This window comes from Molossus molossus, unplaced genomic scaffold (assembly GCF_014108415.1).
Source record: "Molossus molossus isolate mMolMol1 unplaced genomic scaffold, mMolMol1.p scaffold_m16_p_2, whole genome shotgun sequence".
NCBI classification, from domain to species: Eukaryota; Metazoa; Chordata; class Mammalia; order Chiroptera; family Molossidae; genus Molossus; species Molossus molossus.
The window spans coordinates 48213869-48231461 of NW_023425355.1; the positions used below are offsets into that span (position 1 = coordinate 48213869).

Below are 17593 nucleotides of genomic sequence, written 5' to 3' on the forward strand. Positions count from 1 at the left end.
GTTTCTCTCTCTCTCTCTGTTCCTCTCTCTCCCTCCCACTCTACCTGAACAAAAAATGGAAAAATGTCCTAGGGTGAGGATAAAATAAAATAAAATAAAATAAAATAAAATAAAATAAAATAGGGGGGAAACCTTCCTTGAAGGTTCCTTGTGAGGATGAAATGAGCTAAAGTGTACTACCTGGCCATGTAGTAGGCATTCAAAAGATGACAGATGCTGCTATTTGTAATATTATTGATATTAATAAACACCAACTACAATCTTCATTTACCTAAACTATAATGGACAAAATTGGGGACTTTTTTTTTTTAATTTTCCTTTCCTAATCATGAAAAAAACTTTATACACTATGCTGTATATATCTGCATGTGAAGTAATGGAAAGGACTTGAGAACAAATTTTACCACAGCCAAATTTTTTTTTTCTAATCCTCACCTGAGGACATTTTTGCATTCATTTTCAGATAGAGCGGGAGGGAGAGAGGGAGGAAAAGAGAGAGAGAGACACATCAACTGGCTGCCACCCACACGACCCCAACGGGGCTGGAGACAAACTGCAACCGAGGTACATGCCCTTAGCGGAAACCGAACCCAAGACTCTCTGATCCATGGGCCAACGCTCTAACCACTGTGCAAAACTGGCCAGGGCACACAGCCAAATTATTGAATTCAGTGGTTCCTTATATGGTAGCGGTGACTGGGGCAGGTTAGCAAACTGGGCGATAAGACAATACATAGTCTTCTCATAGACTTAGAGCAGAGGTTGTCAGTGGCCTGTTTTGTAGGCTTCCCAAGTTAAGAATGGTCTTTACGCCCTGGCCGGTTTAGCTCAGCAGTTAGAGTGTTGACCCTTGTACCAGAGTCATGGGTTCAATTCCAGTCAAGGGCACATACTTCGGTTACAGTTTGCTCCCCAGCCCTGGTCAGGGTTATGTGGGAGGCAGCCAATCAATGTATCTCTCACGTTGATGTTTCTTTCTCTGCCCCCCACCCCACCTGCCCACTGTATCTGAAGATAAATGGAAAAAATATCCTCAGGTGAGGATTAAAAAAAAGAGAGAAAAATGGTCTTTACATTTTTCAAGGGTGTTTTAAAAAAGAATATATGGCCCTGGCCAGTTTTTGCTCAGTGATTAGAGTGTCAGCCCATGGACCAGAGAGTTCCGGGTTCGGTTCCCGCTAAGGGCACGTATGTTGGTTGCAGTTTGTCCCCGCCCTGGTTGGGGTCGTGTGGGTGGCAACTACTCAACATGTCTCTCTCACGTTGATTTTTCTCTCTCTCCCTCCCTCTCTCCCTCCCACTCTATCTGAAGATAAATGCAAAAATATCCTCAGGTGAGGGTAAAAAAAATAAAAAGAAATTAAAGAAAAGAATATATGACAGACACTATTTGTGAAGCAAAAAGCCTTAAATATTTACTAACTAGCTCTTTACAGAAAAAGTTGAAGACCCCTGCTTTTGAGAAATCTACACATATAGCCCTGATTAATGTCAATCTTTGTGCTAGTATTCTACTAGTAGAAAACTGCTTTTGGGTTAGGTTCAAATAGAGCATTTATTTGATTTCAAGACTACTAAGACATTATTGCATGGATAGCAATAGTTTTGGTATCTAATGTTTTTCAGAATGCTGGGAGTAATAAAGGACTGAAATGAAGTGTTCCATTTAAATTTTCAGTAGGCTCTATGAGTGCCCGGCTAGCTCAGTCAGTAGAGCAGGCTCCATTATCTGAATTACAGGATTTTTTTAGAACAGTGTGTGGTAATGAATAATTGAATATTTATAGAAATTGATTCAATCTACTTTCTGTTTATAAAATTATAATTTCAGGAAAATGGAAAAGCACCTGATGGGCAGACAATAGCAAGTGAAGTGATGGGCCCTCAGAGACCTAGATCCAACTCTGGGAGAGAGCTTACTGATGAGGTATAATTATATTTTGTTCTTCTTAAAACCATAAAATATAAAAACCATAATGGGAAGGTGAAAAAGTTCTGGAGATGGATGGTGGTGATGATTGCACAGCAATGTGAACATACTCAATGCCACTGAACTGCACAATTAAAAATTGTTAAAATGGTAAATTTTATATCATATATATATTTTACCATGATTAAATTTTTTTTATTATTTTTAGGCAAAAGAATAACATAATGTAAACGAAAAAATGAAAATGAAGATTTTCTTAGATTTTGTTTTTTTAATATGTTGAAAAACTCTGACTTAAACTTGCCATTTCACACAATTGTATGTTGGGATAAATATATTGAAAGCGAGGCCTATATTTTATAGAAAATGGGCTTAAAAAGAACTTGATATTATAGATATGTTTTTATGCTTGTTAGTTGATGTACAGTTCATACAGACTCAAAACTTCTTATCACTAAAATTAGTATATATATCTATTGGCCAATTTATTCAGAATGATGTTTTAAAGCAAAATCTTTGTTTTTGTTTCTTGTAAACAACATATTTTTTTAAATTACTGTACTTTGGAAAATAGTTCGCCAGTTTTTCAAAATATTAAACATCAAGTTACCATGACACAGAAATTCCACTCCCATTTGTACACCAAAGATAAATGAAAACATTTGTCTGCATAAAAAATATACACAAGTGTTCATAATAGCCAAGGTGTAGAAACAACACAAACATCGGTCACTGATGAATGGGTAAATAAAATGTGGTATATTCATCCATGTGGACTATTTTTCAGCCACTAAAAGGAATTCACTTCTGATACATGGCTACAACATGGATGAACCTTGAAAGCATGGTGCCAAGTGGAAGAAGCCAACCACTAAAGGCCACATACTGTGGTTTAATTTATTTAAAATGTCCAGCATAAGCAAATCCATAGACACAAAAAGTAGATTAATGTTTACCAGGGACTGGAAGGAGAGGGGATTAAGATATGACAGCTAATGGGTGTGGGATTTCTTTTTGGGAGTAGTAAAAATGTTCTGAACTTACATAATGGCGATGGTTGCACAACTCTGAGAATATACTCAAAATCATTGAACTATATACGTTTTAAATGAGTGCATTTTGCAGTGTGTGAATTGTATCTCACTAAAAATGTTAAAAATTATTGTACACAGTACTGAATGTGGCTAAAAAGTCCATAACTTAAATTTTTTAAGATTTTGGAGACACAAAAGGATACTTAAATTGTTAATTCTCTTGGTGTTATTCTTTGCCTCAGGAAATTTTAGCCAGTGTAATGATTAAGAACCTGGATACTGGAGAAGAAATACCTTTGAGTCTTGCAGAAGAGAAACTGCCAACAGGTATTAATCCTCTCACTCTACACATCATGAGAAGGACTAAGGAATATGTAAGGTATGACCTAATTTTATTATTTATCATTTGTAATATTTCATTCAGAGTGGTGAAGATTTCTGTTTATGAACTATGATAGTCCCTAATTTGGTTTCATTCAGCTTTTTTTTTCTTTTAAAAAGGCATTAAAATAGTTAATATATATATTCTTAAACTTTGTTTTCTCTTAGGACTGTACATTTAGCATTTACTAGGGGAAAATGGTATATAACTTCAATCCCATAGTATTTGGTTTCCCTTCTTTTAAAATGATGTATATTATACTAGAGGCAGTGTTAACACATATTGAGGTTAAAAAATCATTCTGAGATGAACATCTGATCTTCTGAAACCTTACTTAAGGATCAGACATTTTATACATAATGTGGAGGGTCAGAAAATGGTTTTAGAGTAAGATGATTGATTTTACTGTAAGTTACATGTAGATCTAAGGAATAATTTCTGTGAAAGCAAAGCTTTTTAAAGTATAATACATGATGTGCCTGGTGAGTGAGGAGGAAGATATTTACAAGTTATTTTGTCATTTCTGTGTAGCATGTTTTGCCCAGCAAAAAGCCTTGTTTGCCGTGAGTTTTTCTTAAGTTCCTAAATTGCATTCACTTGCGTTTTGTACATTGCACCCTGCTTAAAGATTATATTCTTTGATCTTTCAATTCTTTAATTCTCAGAGTCATCACTTGAACTGATATACAACATTTTAACAAGGTTTTTTTACTCTGATTAGCTAATTCTATAGTAAGTATGTATAGAGAGATTTTTGAGAAGTGTTAGGGAAATGGCTTCTTTCTAAATTACTTCCTCCCCTTATAGTAATGACGCGGCACAGTCAGATGATGAAGAGAAGTTACAGTCTCAACCAACAGATACTGATGGTGGAAGGTTAAAACAGAAAACGTGAGTTATAGTACATCACTTTTCATTTCAAGCTTTTTATTTTAAAAATAATAATAAAGAGACTCTGGCCGGTGTGTTTCAGAGGTTAGAGTGTCACTCCACACACCAAAAGGTCACAGGTTCAATTCCTGGGCAAAGGCACATACCTGGGTAGCAGGTTTGATCCCCCATCCCTGTCAGGGTCTCGGTCTCTCTCTCTCTCTCTCTCTCTCTCTCTCTCTCTCTCTCTCTCCCTCCCTCCCTCCCCCCTTCTCTTCCTCCCTCCCTCCTTTCCACTCTCTAAAAATCAATGGAAAAATATCCTCAGGTGAGGATTAACAACAATAAAAATATATATATAAGAACTACTATACTGTTTTAAATGTGTTCTATCCAGTTTATAAGTTCATCTACCACCACCACCACTCTCTGCTGCCGGCCAATGGATTATATCTTTGAGGCTGTGTTGGTTATATAGCATCTGACATATAGTAAATGGTCAATAAATTTTACATCATGCTTATATTATTTTTCTGACAGTCGTTACAAGAAGTGTTAGTAGAAGAACTTGGTTGTCCTTGATATTGCCTTTTCCCTTTCTCTTCAGGTCTTCAAATCCTCTTTGTCTTTCTAAACCCAGCTACATGAAGATTCTTCCTGACTTCCTTCAGTTCATAGTACATTTGTTTTTTTTTCTCAATTTCAGTGACACCTATAGTCTATATAACTAATGTTTGTCCTTTATTTTATATTACCTTAAACTGTTTTCTGATTAAAAAAAAAAAAAACAAGGTAAATAGATATTAAACAACTAAACCATATGTTATAAAAGGACTGTGATCACACTGTTCTTCTGATTCCCCCACAAAAACCTACCACAATGGTGGGCATATAGATTTTGCTTGATTATACACAAGTCACATAATTGGCAATAATTCAGTCTAAAATAAAAACTAAATATCAATATAAAATAAAACAATTCAGGTGCAAACAAATTCTCCACTCAAATCTGATCTTTTTCCTAGTGTGGGAAGTGTGGCAAAGAAAGCTTTGAGAATTTTTAGAAAAGGTGTGTACCCACAATGCAGGCCTAGGATAACACTTTCAAATATCCAGACCTTAGCTGTCTAGCAGTGACAACTATCAGTAACTGGAGAATTAGGAATTGTTTAGGAGACATATAAATAGCCAGGAAAGATACTTTTTATTCCATGCCTTAAAGCTCATCATTTTTCTAAAAGAAAAGCTCCTCATGATTATTCAAAGACATTATACTTCTTACATAATTTTTAAAAATCTGGTCATCTGGTATCTGAATTGACAACGAAATAGAAGCACCAAACTATGACAACATGTAAGTTGACACATAAGAATGTCAGATAATTCCGGCTGGTGTGGCTCAGTGTTTGAGCATTGACCCACGCACCAAGAGGTCACCAGTTCAATTTCTGGTCAGGACACATGCCCAGGTTGTGGGCCTGATCCCCAGTGGGGGGCATGCAGGAGGCAGCCAATCTATGTCCCCTCCCATCGATGTTTCTCTCTCCCTCTCACTCCCTCTCTCTCTAAAATCAATTAAGGGAAAAAAAAGAACGTCAGATAATATTATGATTACAAGAGAGAAATCAGAAAAAAGTAATAAAAGAACTCTTACATAGCACAACCATTTCATATGGCAGTGGTTTCAACTTTTTCTCATGTCATGACACACATAGAACATGGTAATATTTACACTGAATGCTAGAGTAAATTTATTGTCAGAAGATATTAGTTGCGGGTATGGCTTCCCTCTGCCCTGCCCTGTTGTCTTCAAAGCTTGGAACCAGTATTATGGCCCACTTGCAAACCATTTGAAAGGTGCTGAATGTATTAAAGAACAGTAATGATGGTAATAAACCCTATTTATTAAGAAAAGAAATATATCTAACATTCAATGCCATTGAAGAAGGCACAAAGGGTAATTTTAGCCATCTTGTCATCCACAGTGATTAAATTATATATTTCCTTGTTTAAAGTAGTAGTAAACCTATAGTTATCTACAAAATAGAACTTAAGAATTATGGCAACATAGACCTTATAGTGATTTTTACAATGATTTATCATGTGTCTCTTATGATTATCAAAAGTAATCCAAAAATTTATAAACTAGATAATCAAAGTATCTCATTTGTTCACCCCAGAAATTCTCAGTATTAATAATTAGGTGTGTTCTCCATAGAATTATTTTTCTCACAAAAGGGAGATTACACTGTGCCTATAGTTTGTCAACTTGATTTTTTTTATATTATTATTAATTTATTTTTGTTACAGATGTTTCTTCTTTTTTTCCCCATTGACACCCTCCTCCCCATTCCCCCACCCCTTCCCCAACTTTGTTGTCTGTGTCCATCAATTATGCATACATGCATATAAGTTCGGTGGTTTATCTCTTCCCTGCCCCCCACCCCCTTGTCTGAGGGTTGTGAGTCTGTACCCTACTCCACGTCTTTGGGTCTACCCTGTTCCTCAGACTGTTATGTTCATTATATTCCACAAATAAGTGAGATCATGTGATATGTGTCTTTCTCTGCTTGGCTTGTTTTGCTTAAGATAATACTATCCAGTTGCTTCCATGTCATCTCAAAGGATAAGAGATCTTTCTTTCCTAAAGCTGAAGAGTACTCCATTGTGTATATGTACCACTGCTTTTTTATCAATTCATCTACTGATGGACACTTGGGCTGTTTCCAGATCTTAGCTATTGTAAATAATGCTGCTATGAACATGGGGGTACATATATTCTTTCTGATTGGTGTTTCAAGCTTCTTAAGGTATATTCCTAGAAGTGGGATCACTAGGTCAAATTGGAGTTCAATTGTTAACTTTTTGAGGTAACATGATAGTGTTTTCTACAGTGGCTGCACCAGTCTACATTCTCACCAGCAGTGTACTACAGTCCCCTTTTCTCCACACCCTCACCAACACTTGTCGTTTGATGATTTGCTGATGGTGGCCAATCTGACAGGTGTGAGGTGATACCTCATTGTTGTTTTAATTTGCATCTCTCTGATGATTAGTGATGTTGAGTATTTCTTCATATGTTTCTTGGCCATTTGTATGTCCTGTTTGGAGAGGTGTCTCTTTAGGTCCTCTGCCCATTTTTTTTTTTCAATAATTAATTAATTTATTTTTGTTACAGATGTTTCTCCTTATTCCCCCACTGATTCCCTCCTCCCAACCTCCCCGCCCTGTCACCATATTTGTTGCCCATGTCCATTGTTCATGCATACATGCGTATAAGTTCTGTGGTTTATCTCTCCCACACCACCCCCTCTTCTGGGGATTGTCAGTCTGTACCCCACTTCCACGTCTCTGGGACTACCCCATTCCTCAGACTGTTATGTTCATTATATTCCACAAATAAGTGAGATCATATGATACTTGTCTTTCTCTGTTTGGCTTGTGTCACTTAAGATAATACTTTCCAGGTCCCTCCATGTCATCTCAAAGGATAAGAGATCTTTCTTACAGCTGCATAGTACTCCATTTTGTATATGTACCACAGGTTTTTTATCCATTCATCTACTGAGGGACATTGGGGCTGTTTCCAGATTTTAGCTATTGTAAATAGTGCTGCTGCGAAAATGGGGGTACATATATTCTTTCTGATTGGTGTTTCAGGCTTCTTAGGGTATATTCCTAGAAGTGAGATTACTGGGTCAAATGGAAGTTCAATTTTTGACTTTTTGAGGTAGCACCATATTGTTTTCCATAGTGGCTGCACCAGTCTGCATTCCTACCAGCAGTGGATCAGAGTCTCTTTTCTCCACACCCTCGCCAACACTTGTTGTTTGATGATTTGTTGATAGTAGCCATTCTGACAGGTGTGAGGTGATACCTCATTGTTGTTTTAATTTGCATCTCTCTGATGATTAGTGATGTTGAGCATTTCTTCATATGTCTCTTAGCCATTTGTATGTCCTGTTTGGAAAGGTGTCTAGTTCCTCTGCCCATTTTTGAATTGGGTTCTTTGTCTTCCTTTTGTGGAGTTGTATGAGACTCTATATATATTAGAAATTAACCTCTTATCCGATATATCAGTAGCAATTATGCTCTCCCATACAGTGGGTTGCCTTTTCATTTTGATGATTGTATCTTTCGCTGTGAAGAAGCTTTTCAGTTTGATGTAGTCCCATGTGTTCATTTTCTCCTTTGTTTCTATTGCCTTAGGTGACGTATCAGTGAAAATTCTGCTGCGTATAATGTCTGAAATTTTGTTGCCTACAGTTTCTTCTAGGATTTTTATGGATTCATGAGTCACATTTAAGTCTTTCATCCATTTTGAGTTTATTCCTGTGTATGGTGTAAGTTGATGGTCTAGTTTCATATTTTGCATGTAGCTGTTCAATTTTCCCAACATCATTTATTAAAGAGGCTGTCTTTACTCCACTGTATGCTCTTGCCACCTTTGTCAAATATTAATTGAGCATATGGCCTTGGGTCCGTTTCTAGGTTCTCTATTCTGTTCCACTGGTCTATCTGCCTGTTCTTGTGCCAGTACCAGGCTGTTTTGATTACAGTGGCTTTGTAGTATAACCTGAAATCTGGTCATTTGATCCCTCCAACTTTGTTCTACATTTTCAAGATTGCTGTGGCTATTCGAGGTCTTTTTTGTTTCCATATGAACTTTTGAAGTATTTGTTCTAGTTCTGTGAAATATGCCATTGGTATTTTGATGGGGATTGCATTGAATCTGTAGATTCCTTTGGGTAATATGGACATTTTAATGATGTTAATTTTTCCAATCCATGAACAAGGTATGTGCGTCCACTGTTTTATATCTTTCTGTATTTCTTTTTTCAATGTCCTGTAGTTTTCTGCAAATAGGTCCTTTCCTACTTTGGTTAAGTTTATTTCTAGATATCTTAATTTATATGCCACGATGGTAAATGGGATTGTTTTTTTTTAGTTTCTCTTTCTGTGACTTCAGCATTGTTGTATAAGAATGCCATCGATTTTTTAATGTTAATTTTGTTTTGAATTCCTTTTTTTTTAATTTAATTAATTTATTTAAAAAATATGGAACGGTTCACAAATTTGTGTGTCATCTTTGCGCAGGGGCCATGCTAATCTTCTCCGTATTGTTCCAATTTTAGTATATGTGCTGCCGAAGCGAGCACCAAATCCATTTTTTAAGTCTAATAGATTTTTGATGGAGTCTTTAGGGTTTTCTTTGTATAATATCACGTCATCTGCGAATAATGACAGTTTCATTTTCTCTTTTCCAATTTGGATTCCTTTTATTTTTTTTTCACATTGATTGCTGTGCCTAAGACTTCCACTACTAAGTTAAATAAGAGTTGTGAAAGTGGGCATTTTAGTTTTTGCCCATTAGGTAGGATGTTGGCTGTAGGTCTTTCATATATGGTCTTTATTATTCTTTATTATGTCAAGATATGATCCCTCTATTCCCAGATTGCTGAGTATTTTTATCAGAAATGGGTGCTGGATTTTTTCAAATGCTTTTTCAGCATCTATTGATATGATCATGTGGTTTTTATCCTTCATTTTGTTTATGTGGTGTATCACATTTATTGATTTGCGAATGTTGTACCAGTCTTGCATCCCTAGGGTGAATCCCACTTGGTCATGGTGAATAATTTTTTTGATGTATTGCTAGTTCCAATTTGCTAGTATTTTGTTCAGGATTTTTGCATCTATGTTCTTCAGAATATTGGCCGAGAGATTTCTTTCTTTTGTAGTGTCTTTTTCTGGTTTTGAATTAGAATTATGCTTTCCTAATAAAACAAGTTTGGAAGTCTTTCTTCTCGAATTTCCTGAAATAATTTGAGGAGAATGGGTATTAGTTCTTCTTTGAATGTTTGGTATAATTCCCCCATGAAGCTCCGTGCCTGGGCTTTTGTTTGCTGGGAGAGTCTTGATTACCTTTCAGTTTCCTTAGTTGTTATTGGTCTGTTCACGTTTTTCCCAGTCCAGTTTTTAGAGAATGTGTGTTTCTAGAAATTTGTCCATTTTGCTTAGATTGTAGAATTTGTTGCCATATAATTGTTCATAGTATTTGTTAACGATCCTTTGTATTTCTGTAGTGTCAGTTGTTACTTCTCCTCTTTCATTTCTAATTTTGTGTATTTGGGTTCTCTCTCTGTGTTTTTTGGTGAGTCTAGGAACGGGTCCATCAATCTTGTTTATCTTTTCAAAAAAACAGCTCTTTGCTTCATTGGTCCTTTGAATTGTTGTTTTGGTCTCTATGTCATTTATTTCTGCTCTGATCTCTACTATTTCATTCCTTCTACTTGCTCTGGGTTTTTCTTTTTGTTTGCTTTCTAGTTCTTTAAGTTGTGAGGTTAGATAGTGTATTAGAAATTTTTCTTGTTTCTTGATGTAGGCCTGTAGTGCTGTGAACTTCCCTCTCAGAATTGCTTTCACTGCATCCCTTATATTTTGTTTTGTTGTATGTTCATTTTCATTGGTTTCCAGGACGTTTTTAATCTCTTCGTTGATCTCCTCGGTAACCCACTTATTGTTTAATAACATGCTATTCAGTCTCCATGTGTTCAAATGTCTTTTCATGTGTCTGTTGAGAAGTCACCTGATAGCCTTATGAGGGTTCCTTTGTAGGTAACCTGTTGCTTATCTCTTGCTGCCTTTTGGATTCTCTCTTTGTCTTTAATTTTTGGCATTGTAATTACTATGTGCCTTGCTGTGGGCCTGTTTGGGGTCTTACTTGGGGCTCTCTGTGCTTCTTGAATTCGATTGCCTTCTTCCTTCACCAAGTTAGGAAAGTTTTCTGTCACTATTTCTTCAAATATATTCTCTTACCCTTGCTCATTTTCTTCTTCAAGAACTCCTATGATGCAAATATTATTATGTTTCCAGTTGTCCCACAGATCTCTTAAGCTGTCTTCCTGTTTTTTGATTTGTTTTTTTTTCCTTTTGGTTTTCTGATTGGTTGCTTTTTTTCTACCCTGTCTTCTAATTCACTAATCCAGTCCTCAGCTTCCTCTACTCTGCTGTTTAGTCCTTCCAATGTGTTCTTTATTTCTCCTATGTCATTCTTTATTTCTTGTTGGTGGTTTTTCATTTGCATTTGGTTGATTTTCAATGTTTTTATGTCTTTACTCATGTTGTTGATGTCCGTACTCATACTTTTGACCTTCCTCAAGATCATGGCTCTGAACTGTACCTCTGATAACTTGTTTAACTGCATATCATTGATCTCATCTTCAGTAGAGTTCTCTTGTTCTTTCATTTGAAATTTGTGTCTTTTTTTCTCTATTTTGGCTATCTCAGTAGGTTTTGGAGCCTGCCAAATTTCCCTGTGGGTGTTGGTGTTCTGCTGTTTGTGGCTCCTTCTACTGGGTTCGGATAAGCGTGGGAGGACCCATGTTAAGCACCACTGTCAAGTCTTATTTTCCTGGGTAGATTTGCCAGATCAGGAATGGTTCGGTTATCCTCTAGCTTTTTGCCTGGAGGCTATTAGTCATGGTTACTTGAAGATCCTTGGGTTCTCAGTTGAATGAAAAACTCCCTCAGGTGTTAAACTTAAGGGAATTTCCCAAGCATGGGGCAGATGCTGTTTGTTAATGAGCATCAATTTGCAGTTCAGTGGCTTACCTGGGTGGGGGCGGTGGCCTCTCCCTAGAGCCCTGGGTAGGAGTAAGGTAGCCACCATCCTGTGTGGCCACAACTCAGCAAAAACTCTGAGTGCCCTCCAAATCCTGAGTGTCCCCACACAGTTCCATTCCAGTCTGCCCTCTCTCTGCCAGAGCCCAAGGTGAGTGGCTGTAGCCAATTCAGTGGTCTGTCCTGGCCCTCTGGGCTGTGGAGCAGGCTTGGGATTTTAACCCCAAGGGCGCTGCTCACAGCTAAGACCACTGCTGTCCATGGGCTCCTAGCCCCTCTCTCGTGACCCTGCAATCCTACCAGGATTGAGTCCGTGTCCCTGGTTATATGGTCCTCGCAAGCTGCTTTTCTGTTGCTTTTTCCTGACAATTTGTCTTTATTTTAGTTGTGATTCCAGTTTGGTCCTGGGAGACTGTCTGTGTAGCTTCTAGTCACTCCGCAGCTATTTTGGAATCCTCAACTTGATTTTGTAAAAGAACAAGTTTAGTATATAATGGACATTTTTTTTTTCATTTAAATACTAATAGTAAATATATTGTAATCTTTCTATTAGCCAGATATGGGGGTTTGGTGCTACAGATACAATACGTAAGAAGATAATCATAGTCTCTGTTCTTACATAGCTTCCAATTCAATAGGAGAAACAGACAATGAAGATGTAATTACACAGATAAATCTAACTACAGTTGTATTAATTGCTATAAAGAAAATGTATGGGGTCCTGTGGGATAATATAACAGGAAAACCTGTTCTGAAGCGTTAAGGAGGCCTTTTTTTGAGAGAGAGCTGTTTGGTCTGAGACCTAAAGAGGAGTAGAAATTAGCTAGGGGTGGAGTGTTCCAGGCAGAAATAACCACACATGCAAAGGCCCTGAGGTGACTAAGAGCTTGGTGCATTTAAAGAACTGAGGTTTTCCTCCTTTATTTTATTGCATTCTGTTGTAAGACTATACGGTCACTTATTTATTCATTCCTTTGTTGAAAATTCAGTTTATCTCTATTTTTTTTTAGCTATGCTAAACGATGCTGCAGTGAACATCTTTGTATATATAGCTTAGCAACTTTTTAAAATTCTATCCTTAATATCATGAGCTACCATGAATTGGTAAAATTTACCCCTGATTTATAAATTGTGTTTTTGTTGTAAATATGTCCTTTGCTTTATCGATTTTTTAAAAATAATCTTAATATATGACATTTGGGACATAGATAATTTACAAAAACAATAAGGAAAGTCCTGGCTAGTTTGGCTCAGCAGTAGAACATTAGCCTGCAGACCAATGAGTCGCGGGTTCAATTCTGGTCAAGGGCACGTACCTTGTTTGCAGTTCGTCCCTGACCCTGGTCCGGTCATGTGGGAGGCATCGAGTCAATGTGGCTCTCTCACGTCGATGTTTTTCTCTGTTTCTTTCTCTCTCCCTCCTTCCCACTCTATCTGATGATAAACAGAAAAAGTACAGTATCCTTGGGTGAGGAAGATAAAAAAACAATAAGGAAAGTCCTATTTATGGAAGCTTGAAATTCATACTTAAATTACAGTTTGGGAATACCTACTGGGAAAGCTCTGTCTAACGGTATTGCATGCAAATACCCAAACTGAAAGAGAAGGGACATGAGGCTATCTTAAGTTACCAAAGCATTCTATTTTGTAAATAAATACATCTTTAGTTTCTTTTTTTGGTAAAGTGTTTTTAAGGATGACTCTCTAAAGCAGTCTTCTCAAAGCAATTCTCACTGCAGATTCATGGCCTCACCCCATACCCCTCCAAATCAAATCACCTGGGGATGGGAACCAGGTATCTATCTGTGCTTTAAACACCCCCCTCCCAATTTCTTTTTGCCAACTGATTATCATTCATCATTGAAAACCAATGCTCTAGAGCAGTGGTTTTCAACCTTCCTAATGCCGTAATCCCTTAATACAGTTCCTTATGTTGCGGTGATCCCCAACCATAAAATTATTTTTGTTGCTACTTCATAACGGTAATTTTGCTACTGTTATGTTTTAGGTGACCCCTGTGAAAGGGTCGTGTGACCCCCAAAAGGGTTGCAACCCACAGGTTGAGAACCAGTGCCCTAGAGTATACAATACTGTATATTGGGGGAAGTATGCGTATTTCCTTTGTAGCCTTCCTGACTTGAATATGGCTGCTTTTGCCCCACCCTGTATTTTATACAGCAGGGGATTTAGGAACTCAAAGACCTACTCTTTATGTAAAAAGAAGAAAAGAGTTCCTTCAGCCCTGGCTGGTGTGTGCATCGTCCCGTGCACCAAAAGTTCTCCAGTTTCATTCTGAGTCAGGTCACATACCCAGGTTTTGAGTTTGATCCCTGGTCCAGGTGCATATGGGAGACAACCAATGGATGTTTCTCTCACACATCAATGTTTCTCTCTCTCTCTCTTCCTCCCTCTCTCTCTCTCTCGCTCTCTTCCTCTTCCTCCCTCTCTCTCTCAAATCAGTAAAAACATATTTGTATTTTAAAAGAGTTTCTTCAAAATAATATGCTTTACCAGTCACAGCTAATGAGATTATCAGCAAATTGCTGAACTTTTATAGTTAATTGAATTAAGAAGAAATTTTTTTTCCTGGTAAGGACTCAACTAAAGAAGTTCCTAGGAAAATCCGTAAAGAGAGCAAAGCACCTTGCTGAGGAATATGGTGAACGTGCTGTAAATAAAGTTAAAAGTGTTAGAGATGAAGGTAAGTGAAATAGAACATTTCAACCAAGTATTTTATTTGTCATTATCTAAATTTAGCCCATAGTTTATAAGAAGCATTCTATGTTATCAAAAGCAATAAACCTGTATAGCTAATATCTTATCATTTCAATAAATCATGTTATTCTCACTATCACTCAATTTTCTAAGTAGGAAGAAAAATGAATTTATGCATCTTAAACATGAATTTGTCCATATTTTGTGACTGTGGCAACGTAGAAGAGTTGAATGTTGTAAACTAGTTATGTAAGGCTACTTAGTTTCTATAAATATTTTCAAAATTACATAAATTTTCTAATTTTGCACAGATCTTAACTTCCTTTGCCCTTGTTGTAATTGTACTCATTTGTATTATTTAATAAACTCGTATCTAATACTTATTATGTGCCAGATACTGTTCTAAGCACTTTCACCTGTACTAACTCATTTTATCTTCATCCAAACCCTTTACATTAGGTACCACTATTATCTCCATTTTATATATGAGAATACTGAAGCACAGAAAGGTCAAGTACCTTGCCTATGGTCACACAGATAATAAATGACAGACATGGATTTGGACCCAGGCAATCTGGCACTAGACTCCATGCACACTCTTAGTCAATCTGCTATTTAGTAATAGACAAATTTTGCTTCTCCATTTAATGAATTTTCTTGGGAAGTAGTGAAAATGAAAATGTGATTGTCATTATATCTAGTTATATTAGCTAGTGATGGTGTCTGTTGCTTTTCTGTTTAGTGTTTCATACTGATCAAGATGATCCTTCATCAAGTGATGATGAAGGAATGCCATACACAAGACCAGTTAAATTCAAAGCAGCACATGGTTTCAAAGGACCTTATGATTTTGATCAGATCAAAGTGGTGCAAGATCTTAGTGGTGAACATATGGTAAGCAACCTTTTTATTTTTCAGTATTGATTCTGTTTTCATTAAGAGAAGTACTTTGGATTCTATAAAGCAAATCTCTTCTTAGGTATATAATTTTGCTAGCCTTACTCAAGAAGAGTGAATTGCTATTAATACAATGTAGTGAATAGGTAATGCAGAGTCTATCTCTGAACTGTTGTTCAAGAAGTGAGTTATTGAATTAAGTAAGCACTAGTCCTATATCATCAAAAAAGCTATGTAGCCCTGGCCGGTTTGGCTCAGCGGTTAGAGCGTCGGCCTGCGGTCCTGAGAGACCCGGGTTCGGTTCCCGCTAAGGGCATGTACCTCGGTTGCAGTTTGTCCCCGGCCCTGGTTGGGTCGTGTGGGTGGCAACCACTCAACGTGTCACTTTCACGTCGATGTTTCTCTCTCTCTCTCTCTCTCTCTCTCTCTCCCCCTCCCACTCTATCTGAACAAAAAATGGAAAAAATGTCCTCGGGTGAGGATAAAAAAATAAAAGAAAGCTATGTAAAAGTACCAAACTTTAAAGCAGTTAAATTAGGGGTTGGTCTATAACTTTGAAAAATGTTTCAAGTGTTCCCCATTATATATATTTTTTATTTTGTGCTCTTTTATTTATTTTTTATTAATTTGTTTTTGTTATAGATGTTTCTCCTTTTCCCCCCATTGACACCCTCCTCCCCATCTCCCCCACCCCTTCCCCAGCTTTGATGTCTATGTCCACTGTTTACGCATACATGCATATAAGTTCTGTGGTTTATCTCTTCCCCCCTCAACCCCCCCTCTTCTGGGGTTTGTCAGTCTATACCTCTATGTCTCTGGGTCAATTTTGTTCATCAGTTTGTTTAGTTCATTATATTCCACAAATAAATGATATCATGTGATATTTGTCTTTCTCTGCTTGGCTTGTTTCGCTTAGCATAATACTCTCCAGGTCCCTACATGTCATCTCAAATGATAAGAGATCTTTCTTTCTTACAACTGCATAGTATTCCATTGTGTACATGTACCACAGCTTTTTTACCCACTCATCTACTGATGGATACTTGGGTTGTTTCCAGATCTTAGCTATTGTAAATAGTGCTGCTATGAACATATGGATACATATAGTCTTTCTGATTGGTATTTCAGGCCACCCATTATATTTTAAATAATTTATACAACTCTTTCAAAATCTCAACATGTTTTGTACAGTGACAGCTAAAACAAGAGAGAGGTAGCAGTACAAGTTTTCTATCAGAGTTAAAATGTACCAAAAGTAAATATAAAGTACACAGATTATATTACCCCTCAAAATGCTAGGAATATAGGGAAGGAGGTGATAAACTCAAAATTGGATAAATGATACTGTGGGTCCTTGATCAGGGAACGCATTTATCTATTTAGATTTTTTTCACTTTATTGTTGGCATTACTACAGATGTCCCCATTCTCTCCTCCACCCCCACCCCCACCAGTTTTGCCCACCTTGCACCCCCTTCTCTCTGGCTATCACTACACAGTTGTCTGTGCCTATGGGTTATGCATATATGTTCTTTGTCTAATCCCTTCACCTTCTTTCATCCAGTCCCCCTTTCCCCCTCCCCTCAGACAGCTATCAGTTTCTTCCATGTATCCATGCTTCTGTTTCTGTTTTGTTCATCAGTTCATTTTGTTCATTAGGTTCCACCTATAAGTGGGGTCATATGTTACTTGTCTTTCCCCAGCTGGTTTATTTCACTTAGCTTAATAATCTCCAGGTCTATTTAGATTTTAGTAAATATAAAGGTTGGCCTAACTGGAAGAAAACAACCATAAACATATCAGATGGCAGCCAGGTTGGAATTTAAACTTTGGTGTTTATAATTTAGATATAAAATGCTTGAGTTGATTATAGTAACTTCCTTCAGGTATCTGATGAATTTTCTTGTACTGTATTGACTCTTATTATTTACAGTTTTAAGTAAAATCCCATTGTAGTAGGCTCCAAATGAGAAATTTTTTAATATACTTGAATTTTGTGGGAATGAATGTTATTCCAATAAATGAACTGTTGCTTCTTACTTGGATAATCTTTTAGATCTGCATAGATGTGTGTCATAATAGTAGTTATAACAGTATTTGTTGTAGTAGGATTTGGCCTTTCCAGTTTAAGGGTTTACATTCT

The 17593-nt window shown here is 37.0% G+C and overlaps 1 protein-coding gene and 1 non-coding gene across 2 annotated transcripts in view; one reads left to right on the forward strand and one right to left on the reverse strand.

Moving 5' to 3' along the window:
* WDR44 (WD repeat domain 44) overlaps positions 1 to 17593 on the forward strand; it is a 121596-nt gene that overhangs the window by 62707 nt on the left and 41296 nt on the right. Inside the window, exons 6-10 of the mRNA XM_036270799.1 lie at positions 1832 to 1927; positions 3207 to 3343; positions 4154 to 4237; positions 14434 to 14540; positions 15297 to 15448. Coding sequence (XP_036126692.1) covers positions 1832 to 1927; positions 3207 to 3343; positions 4154 to 4237; positions 14434 to 14540; positions 15297 to 15448 — 576 coding nt within the window. The remainder of the gene's footprint in view (positions 1 to 1831; positions 1928 to 3206; positions 3344 to 4153; positions 4238 to 14433; positions 14541 to 15296; positions 15449 to 17593) is intronic.
* LOC118636715 lies at positions 9269 to 9375 on the reverse strand. The gene has a single exon (XR_004960702.1). It is a non-coding gene; the product is annotated as a U6 spliceosomal RNA (small nuclear RNA).